Genomic DNA, 9,632 nt, shown 5'->3' with positions numbered 1-9,632 from the left:
TATTATTATTATTATTATTATTATTATTATTATTATTATTATTATTATTACTATTATTATTATTATTATTATTATTATTATTATTATTATTATTATTATTATTATTATTAGCCCTGGTGGAGCTATAGCTATACATTTTACCCTGTAATGTCCAGGAGATGTCCAATTGCTGTTGGCAATTTGGCTACATTTTGGGACATTTGCATATCCTTCATATTTTTTTCAGCCTCTAGTGACCTTTTATTAAAATAGGAATTTCATCTGGCCATTTGCTGTTTTGAAAAAGACCTGTGAGGAAGGTGAAAGAGATTCAGACATCTCAAAACATTAGGGAACTTACCATGGCATCTCTTTTGTGATGATACTTGTATATCCAGCTTTTTGCAACTTTAGACTTTGCTGCTGTGTACCAGACAAATCACTTGATAAAAACAATTGATTTGGACCCTGTTTGGCTGTCTTTGGATCAATCACTTTTGCTAACACACGAGAGAGAACAGCATTCAAGCTTTACTTTCATTTTTTCCCCTGCAGCTGTTACCATCTTTGGAATCAAGATGCTTTGCACTGAGAATCCCAATAAGGAAAAGTGAAAGTAAAGCTCTCCTAGTCTATTCATTTGCCTCTCATGGATATGTGTCTGTACTTTGGAGCCTATCCTTACTATTAATAATTTGTAAATAATACCAAATCCTTGACAATACCATAGGTTTTAAAAACTGCAAATATTAACTGTGTCCCAAAGTGCTATGTATTATCATATTTCAATACACTGGGCTGGATCCATTCTTAAGTTAATTGTACTTCAGTCAGACTGCAGTCAGTGGAAGAAGGTTATATTAAGTTGAATGCATTCTGATGTGTTGGCTAACTTCGTTGTGCTTCTGTCTTTTTTTCTTTCCCAACAAACTGGGCTGCAAAGAACTGTGAACAAATATGACAGACTTGCACCTGCTCTCCACTTCTTTCAAGAATAACAGTCAACAACTTGAAGGTATTTTCTTGCTGGAACTCATAGGGTTTATATTGTCAAAAAACCAAACCAAACCAAAATAAAAACCCACAACCTTTTATCACTTTTAAATTACAACTTTTTTTACATAGTGTGTAGAGGTGTTGCATCCTCCCCCAACTGCCCCAGTGTCTTTCCTTTTTCGGTGCTGTCCTATATATAACTTTCCATTTGCTATCATTGTTTCTAGGTTTTCATGGCTTCATCTTGGAGTTTTTATTTTATGACTGTTGCAGTGCTATCTGTCTACCATAAAAACATGTACTGCTTAATAATTGCCATTATTAAGCTGCCTGCAACCCTCCCAGCAGAATAGATCTGGGAAGTACAAGGGTTCATGAGGTGTTACTATTTTCAGGGGTTCTCTCAGCAAGTATCAGCTCTGCCCCCAATGTCAGAGAGTACACCATGCTGAGATCCTAAGGTACAGTATAGGGCAGGATATAGATATTCACTAACTAAATAACTTAATAAATATTCTGGAGGATGATGAATTTGACAAAAGTTCTGAATTTACTGATTGACATTCCTGCATACACCATTCAGCTGAAATTCTTTATATAAATATATAAATATAGATAATATATAAATAAAAATCAAATATAAAGATGTTCCTGATTTTCTAGTTTTAGTTACTAGATAATAGCCAAGTTAGACATGTCTGCTGTGGAGCAAAGAGAATGAATAAGATCAGTCTTGATGTTGCAGATGATGGATGGGTGAGTGGCAACAGAGATGGGCTTATCCACTGCCAGGATTGCTGTCCTGGCCAACAGTAGCCAGTCTTCCTCTTGCCTACTACTTTCAATCCAGGCCACTGTTTCTTCACACACTTGGCTGGAGTAAGCCACTTTTATTGTGGGCTTTCTACTTAATCCTTCCTCTTTAATTTGACTAAAATTATTAAAATTGTACCGCAAATGGCCTTGACCAACAGCTGAGGGAGCTATTACCCTTTTCCATTTGGGAGGGGGAATGGCATGGGCTTCTCAGCTACACATGGTAAATGAAATAAAGAGGAAAACATGTTAGGGAAAAGGAAAAAAAAGTCTTCATGATGCAAGAACTTGAAAATTAATTTTATAATGTTAAATGTTAGAAATATTAGAAGTTAATTCTTTACCATAAACAACAACAACAACAACAACAACAACAACAACAATAATAATAATAATAATTATTTAATTAATTAAGTTATCATTAATTACTGAAAACATTAGTGTGGGGCATATCATGATGTTTACAAAGAATGGCAAGAAGGTTGTTACTGTTGACCTTTGGGGGCACATTTTGTAATTGGCTCCTTGAAAAGTCCTCTTTTTTCCTTTTAAGTTGTTTCCTCCAACTAGGTTCCCACCAACCCCCATCACTTACAAAACCTATAGTAGCATTGTTGCTTGAGAATAGTAGGAATCCAACGTATCTGGAAACAGTCAGGTTGGGAAAGACTTTCCAACTGATTTCTTCAGTTCAGTTCAACCCCTCTCTTTACTTTTCACCTGTGTCAACATGTATACTTTTGTTAAAAGTTAAGGAGTGATATACAGTTGTCCCTCCATATTCGCTAGGTTTAGGGGAAGAAGACTCCCATGAATATGGAAAAATCGCAAATATCAAAAATGTTGTTTTTACCTGAGAGGACACCTCTCTAGGAATCTCTAGGTCCTCCAGTGCAACTCTGTGGTCAATGTCCAACATACACTGACCATAGAATGGCACTGGAGTAGCTACAAATGGTCTTTCAGTGCATCTTTTAGTTAAAATTGACCACAGAGTTGGACTGGAGGACCTAGACAGTCCTAGAGAGAACATATTAATGAAATCCGTGAATATTCAAATCCACAAATATCAAAGCCGCAAATATGGTGGGATGACTGTACTTCATTTACCGATCACTGTTGCACCATAAAGTGCAGCAGTGAATAGATAGCTACAAAGATCTATCAGTGAATCAAAAGTGGAGAATATTCAATCAGAATTTTTTAGAGACTGAGTATACACAGGACATCATCAAACACAATTGAATCACTGCATCCTTTTTACATCTCTGCTCACAGTCAAGAAATGTGATCTGCAAAATCATTGTTAGAGCACACATTTTGCATGGTGGAGACAGGGATCCCAAATACACAGTTAATGGCATCTACAGTTTTAATGATCAGGTACCTATCTAACAAACATTCTCATCCCAGCACCCATTTTATTTTAACTATCACTGTATTTCGTTACTATAATGAAAACAGAGAAGGAGGGAGGGAGGAGGAGAGGTAAAAAGCAGAATGGGATGTCAGGGAAGAGAAAGAGAAGGAGCCAAAAAAAGAAGGAAATGTGCGGTGATGATGAAAATGTTTCATTTTAAATAACCAAGTTACAACTCACCCCCAAATAATGCTGTACAAGATTGTGTATTATACCATAATGTACAGGAGAAATCAGTCAATAAAATAATCACTAGAGGCACACACACCTCTAAAGTCTCCAAACACTTTAGTTTGATACAGACCCATGGTGGAGGAGACATCTGCCTTTCAAGCCCCCAGAGCCTGACATTCTGGAAGTGCTTTGGCTGCTTGAGATCTTTTGTTTCTTGCTGAGCAAATAAATAATTCCCCTCCACCCTCATTCCAAGGCAAGGCATGTTTTTTCTTCTTTCCCATCCCATTTCTTCTTCTCCACAAATCCAGTTCTTTTACCTGAGCTCCTGAAAGCTCACCATCAACTCTGCCTCATACCCTTCAGTCTTTCCAAAAATTTCACATGGATTAGACTGCCTCACAATCAAACCATGAGATACAGGTCCTCGAATTCTAATGTCCCCCCCCCTTAGGCAGCAGGCCTTTCTGTTTTACTGAATGTGGCTGAGGGAGAGGGATCCATGCTAATGAATTCTTATCACCTAATTAACTAAAGTACATCTTAAGCTTTAGAATTAATTGGGATATTTAGTGAGTTAGGGAAAATTGCTCAAAAATATCCATCAAACCAATAACAAGTTAATTAGTCAGTTTACTTCCAAGCCCTGCATGAAGTTGAGTGTATCCAGTAACTGGATCAGAAAATGTATGCTGCCTAAATGGATCTCCAGCATGCTTCAGCATGGTTGATTACATGGATTTTTCAGGTAATCATAGCCTTGTCTGGTGATTGCTCCAGTCCTTTGCAGAATAGAATCTCTCTTGACTATCATAGCTATGCATTAGTGTTATTTAGCATTTGGGATGTGGGTGCTCTATGTTCAGAACTGTCCTTCATTTTCATTCTTTTAGGAGAGAAACAGATAGGACGGAAGGGGCAGCTTGAAGCCACCACTTCCAAAGATGGATTGGGGCCGCAGCAAACACATGCCACAGCCCCAACCCATCTTGAACCTGTCTGAAAAGAGAGAAGATAAGATCCGGTCCTTTTTTGGCCAGAGCAAAGCCAGCTTTGCTGGCTCCACCATGGCGGCTTCATGATGATCCCACAGTGTGTGGTGTGTAAACACCACACTGCTAGAGTGTCATAATGCTGCCCATGTCTGCACAACCAAGTGGCTTCAAGTTGGCTTCCCAGCATCTTTGGGATGTGCAGCATCTAAACGTTGTGTGCCGATGACACCCAGAAGCAGGCTTTTTTGGATCATCTGTTCTAACCAGTATTAGGATCAAAACACCATGACAGTCTGAGACTGAACACCCATATATAATGGGTTCAATTTATAGCATATTTGCGAACAATGACTGGCCACGGGTAGGAAATACATATTCTAAATCCCTTAAGGCATGATCATTTACTTTCTTAGGCCAAAAACACAGTGCAGAAATAATCCAGTTTGAAACCACTTTAACTGCCTTGGCTTAGTGCTAGGGAATTCTGGGAACTGTAGTTTTGTGAGACATTTAGCCTTGTCTAAATATTGTGGTGCTCTGGTACCACAATAAACTGCAATTCCCATGAATCCTTAGCACTGAGCCCAGGCAGTTAAAGCGGTCTCAAACTGGATTATTTCTGCAGTGTGCTTTGAACTACATATGGAGTATGTTCTACTGAATGTGGTGGGCCTATCTCTTTTTAGACATGTAGAGAATTGTATAGTACTAGCAACTTGAGGCAGGGAATAATTTGTCAGGGTATTTGCTTTCTGGCAAAGAATGATTCTTCTTCATGCTGTGATCCTAATAAAAAAACAGGGCTCCCTTGTCTAGTATGAAATTACAATTTCTAAATGTTAAGAGCTCACGAATTCATGAAAATGTTTTAAACTGTTGAAATTGTTTCAAAAATATTTATTTCTTGCATGGCAAAAGACAGCAACAAAAAACAAAACAAAACATTATCCTGAATTATTTTAGGCATAAATGAAAAGATTGCATTGGACCTTCCATCCAGGCAGCGTAGCTGTGCTGCTGTCAGTACTCCAGCTGCATGTGTTAACAAAGCTATTCATCACATTCAAGATCTAGAAGTGAAAGTGGAAGAAGCCTTTCAATGGGTACTGTATTTAATGTATTTATTGTTGTAGTTATTATATTACTCCCCCCACCATCAAAGTGATTTTCTCAGGGCAGCTTTACAATAAAATAAAAACACAACAGTACTATTAAAACCAATCATGCACCATCAGTAATGGCATGTAAGACAACAAATGTAATTTTTAAAATGTTAAAATGCCAGAATAAATGACAATTTCTTTATTAGGAATCAGGTTGTAATATAGTAATTTTCTACAACTGGTGTATCATGTGTGAGAAGACCCTTTCCATACCTCCTCTGTGTGCATGTGTGCACCTACAAGTTACCAGTCAACCTATGGTGACCCCATGAATTTCATAGGGTTTTCTTAGGAAAGAATTACTCTAATGTGGTTTTGCCATTTACCTTCCTCTGAAATATTGCCTATAGCACCTGCTATTAATTGGGGGTCTCCCATCCAAGTACTAATCAGGAATGAAACAGACAACATCTAGTGCCTTCAGAGTATTTAGACATTCTTCCTATTTGCCCTATTTATGAAGAGAGACATAAATCTGACCTTGGCACATGAGTAGAGTTATACAGAGGTAGGCAAAACTTCAGAAGTCCTCATCCCAGTCTCAGACCCATGTACTGAACCAGTGGAGTTTATCCCTCCCTACTATTTCAAGTTAAAGTGCCTTACTGTCCCATTTGTCCATGAGCCACTATTATTTAAAAGTACGTACTAGCAATGGCATCACTAGAGTTGGCATCACTTGGTGAGGTAATTCATGGTGTCAAGCCCCCATTGATCCCATACCATCCCATACCAAATCCTTAGTAATATTTTTCGTGCTAATGTTACTCATAAATTGAAATTTCCATATATCACTGAAAGTAATGACAATAGTTGTGGCATAAACAACTAGCAAAATTAAAATTGTACCTTTAAATTACAATATCATTCACATAGCCTAAATGTATTTACTTTCATATGGTTCCATGTGGTTTTCTTGGAAAGCTTTGTTCAGAAGGGGTTTGCCACTGCCATCCTCTGAGGCTGGAAGAGTGTGACTTGTCTTTGGTCATCCAAAGCGTCTTATGGACAAGCAGGGATTTGAACCCTGTTCTCCAGAGTCGTGGTCTAATGCTCAATCCACTATACCACATTGGCTCTATGTTTCCCCCCCTACCATGGCACAGATCAGTAAAAAAAAGACAGTCCCTGCCCTCATGTTTCCAATCTAAAAAACAAAACAAAAAAGAGAAAATAAAAGGAGGGGGAGATAAACAACCCCAGGCATTAGTTATTGAAGCTACTAACAAAGCAGTCCTGCTTATTTATATCTGACCAAAGTAAACCCCATTGAGCTGAATGAGACTTATTCCTACATAAATGTGTATAGCACTAAATTCTTTGTAGACCATAGTGGAGTGGAAACTTACTGTGCCAAGGAGAAATCTAATGGAACTCATCTCTCATAAGGAACAGTGGCATGACCCTGCTTCCATTTTCTCCTTTTTCTACATCCTGAAGTGCATGCAGAGGTGAAATGTTTACTAGATAGTAGTTATTGTAATAGAAGGGAGATGGGGGGTTATGTGAAATGCATGCAAGTCAAGATAAAGAAAGACAGTATTCTAAATACTTTTATACTTTTATAGAAGAATAAACAATTACAATCTTTGTGGATTTCTTTGTAAAGAAGTAAGTAAGATTTGTTTCGCCCTAAACAGGTATAGGATCATTATGCTAACTATTTATTTGGCTCATTAAACAGTTAAAAAAAAAAAGAATCCAGCTTATTGCAATATATTTATATGTTGTTCTCTTATATGTACATTAATTTTACAATATTTACAATCAATGCAAATCCTAAAATATATAGTATCTTAATGAATAATCTCATTTATATTTGCAGTATGATCAATTATATCGATTGGAGAAAGTCCCACGGTAAGGATCTTAAAAGTATTAAGTCAGTAGTTAGCTTAGGCATCCTACTAGCTAAAATAAAAACTCAAAAACACTATAAATGCAACCCCATATATTTCTTATTAGATGTAAATGCCTCATGGAAGGCATGGAGGGGACTCTTGGAGCAGCTGAAGTCTACATTTTGTTCAACCCTAAGTTATAAGTTATAGAGATAAAGATACAGTTAAGTTATAAACTTAAAGATACAGATACAGAAAGTTGATTTTGAGTTCTTTAAAGATATCAGAAGGAATTTGGTGACAGATATTCACTTGTATTTTCAGGGATACAGATATTAAGAGTGTGGAAGAAGCTAGGTGGTTATCAGCCTCTTCTGAACAGAAGGCTGAACCTTCATTCTTTTTGGAAGGTAATTATTTACCCTATCAAATTATTTAGCTGGAATTATTCCAAGTGATCTGTTTATGCTAGCAAGATGCCCATGACATCACAGAACTGTTTGAAATCTACATGATGGTTTATTTTGACTGTCTGTTTTACCCCATGGTTGCTTTAGTATTGGTGGAGAAGAGAACTTTGCTTTCCTATTTAAAGAAATAACAAGGAGAGATATGTTCCACTATTATGGCAACCCTTTGCACCTTGCTATCTGGAAAATTTACTAAAAATGTATGTATCTCTTGTAAAGAGGAAACCATGTTCTCCTCAGCTTCTGGGAATGATCCACTAGCTGATCATAATAACAATACATTCTGCTAAATGACCTCACAAGAGAGAGTTAACTCTGGCTTCTGTGGATGTGAAACTTTATTTTTGTGTACCTAAGTAACAAAATATGTGTTTTCAGTACAAGTTTAAATGCCAAGTCTGTAAATAGGGATGGGAAACACTTTTTTTGAATCCTAAAGCAGAAATGGAAAAAGTGCAGTCTGCAGGTACCAGGGCTCTTTTTATGGCCCTCATTCCCTCCTCTCCAAATGCTACATTTTGGCCTCCCAGGCCATTTTATGTCCACTTTCCACCATAAAGTGGCTTTGAAGTTGACTTCATGGTTACTTCCTGTTGGAAAAGAAAACCTCTTCTGGATCTAAAATGCCCCAGAGAGCCAATACTTTTCAGTCTGCTTTACCCAGTTTTGATTCCAAAGGACTGACAGTGATACAGAACATACTGAAAAAGCCTGTGGAAAGCCTCATCAAAAAGAGGGAGATTAGACACAGCAAAATTTACATGGTATACATGGAATAAACCTTGTTTTTTCAAATGTCAGTTAAATTAAAAAGTAAGTCCAGTTCTTTCCACACCATCTTATACACTTCCATTTGCTTTCAGGAGTGATGCAACAATCTGTCAAGACACTTTTGGGGTGTATTCTGTGACCTCCTTTTCTTTTTAGCCAGTGGCACCATTCACAGTACCTTGCTGATTGTATGTGTGTTCCATTTTCACTACATGTAAAAGCAAGGAATCATTCTTTCATTCAGCCCTTGGGGATTCAAATTGGACAAAGTTTGTAAATATACAGCTATGGTCTTCACGTAAAAATATAAATTATTTATTTGAGTAAAGATAGTAGCATATATCTGGATTCAATTTTTTGGACAGTCAAAATTGCTATGTTCACATCCAAAAGGAGGAAGAGATAATTTGGGGATGCAGCATATCTGGAATTCTTGGGCACCATCTGCAGTTTCCTGTATTGAACTACAACCATCACCATTTACTCAACTGGGCTTGTCCAAGGCATGGACACATTTTCCCTGCACTGGGTAAATGAAAATGGTTGGAAGGGAGTTTCAAATATATGAAGTGAACAAGGAAGCCATTGCATTACAAGAAATACAGGCTGAGAGGGTCAATAGAAAAAGGAAAGTTTTGGCCAAAAATGAATAGCAAATATAGGAGAGTTGAGCATAAGATGAAATCTGAGGCAAAGGAGATAATTCATGCTTGTTACAGAAGAGTTACTGCACTTAGGGCGGAAAAGTGAAATGCACAGATATAGGATGGGTGACACCTGGCTGAACAAGAGTACATGTGAAAGGGATCTGGGAGTCCAAGTAGACCACAAATTGAACATGAGTCAACAGTGCGATGCGGCAGCTGACAAGGCCAATGCGATTTTAGGCTGCATCAATAGAAGTATAGTGTCTAGATCAAGGGAAGTAATAGTACCACTCTATTCTGTTCTGGAATCGTAGGGCTATAAAAGCCCTACGAGGAAGAGGTTGAGTTATTTCTGATAAA

General features: G+C 37.5%; 2 protein-coding genes across 2 annotated transcripts in view; one reads left to right on the top strand and one right to left on the bottom strand.

The window, feature by feature from the left end:
• The window catches only part of SPIDR (scaffold protein involved in DNA repair), a 1,328,422-nt gene that overhangs the window by 1,263,707 nt on the left and 55,083 nt on the right, over positions 1 to 9,632 (bottom strand). The window lies entirely within an intron of this gene.
• The window catches only part of CCDC178 (coiled-coil domain containing 178), a 298,022-nt gene continuing 289,326 nt past the window's right edge, over positions 937 to 9,632 (top strand). The window contains exons 1-4 of the mRNA XM_042463191.1: positions 937 to 994; positions 5,344 to 5,483; positions 7,369 to 7,403; positions 7,709 to 7,794. Coding sequence (XP_042319125.1) covers positions 937 to 994; positions 5,344 to 5,483; positions 7,369 to 7,403; positions 7,709 to 7,794 — 319 coding nt within the window. The remainder of the gene's footprint in view (positions 995 to 5,343; positions 5,484 to 7,368; positions 7,404 to 7,708; positions 7,795 to 9,632) is intronic.

The sequence above is a fragment of the Sceloporus undulatus genome, chromosome 4, assembly GCF_019175285.1.
Source record: "Sceloporus undulatus isolate JIND9_A2432 ecotype Alabama chromosome 4, SceUnd_v1.1, whole genome shotgun sequence".
In the NCBI taxonomy this organism is placed as follows: domain Eukaryota; kingdom Metazoa; phylum Chordata; class Lepidosauria; order Squamata; family Phrynosomatidae; genus Sceloporus; species Sceloporus undulatus.
This window is presented reverse-complemented; position numbering and strand designations above follow the sequence as displayed.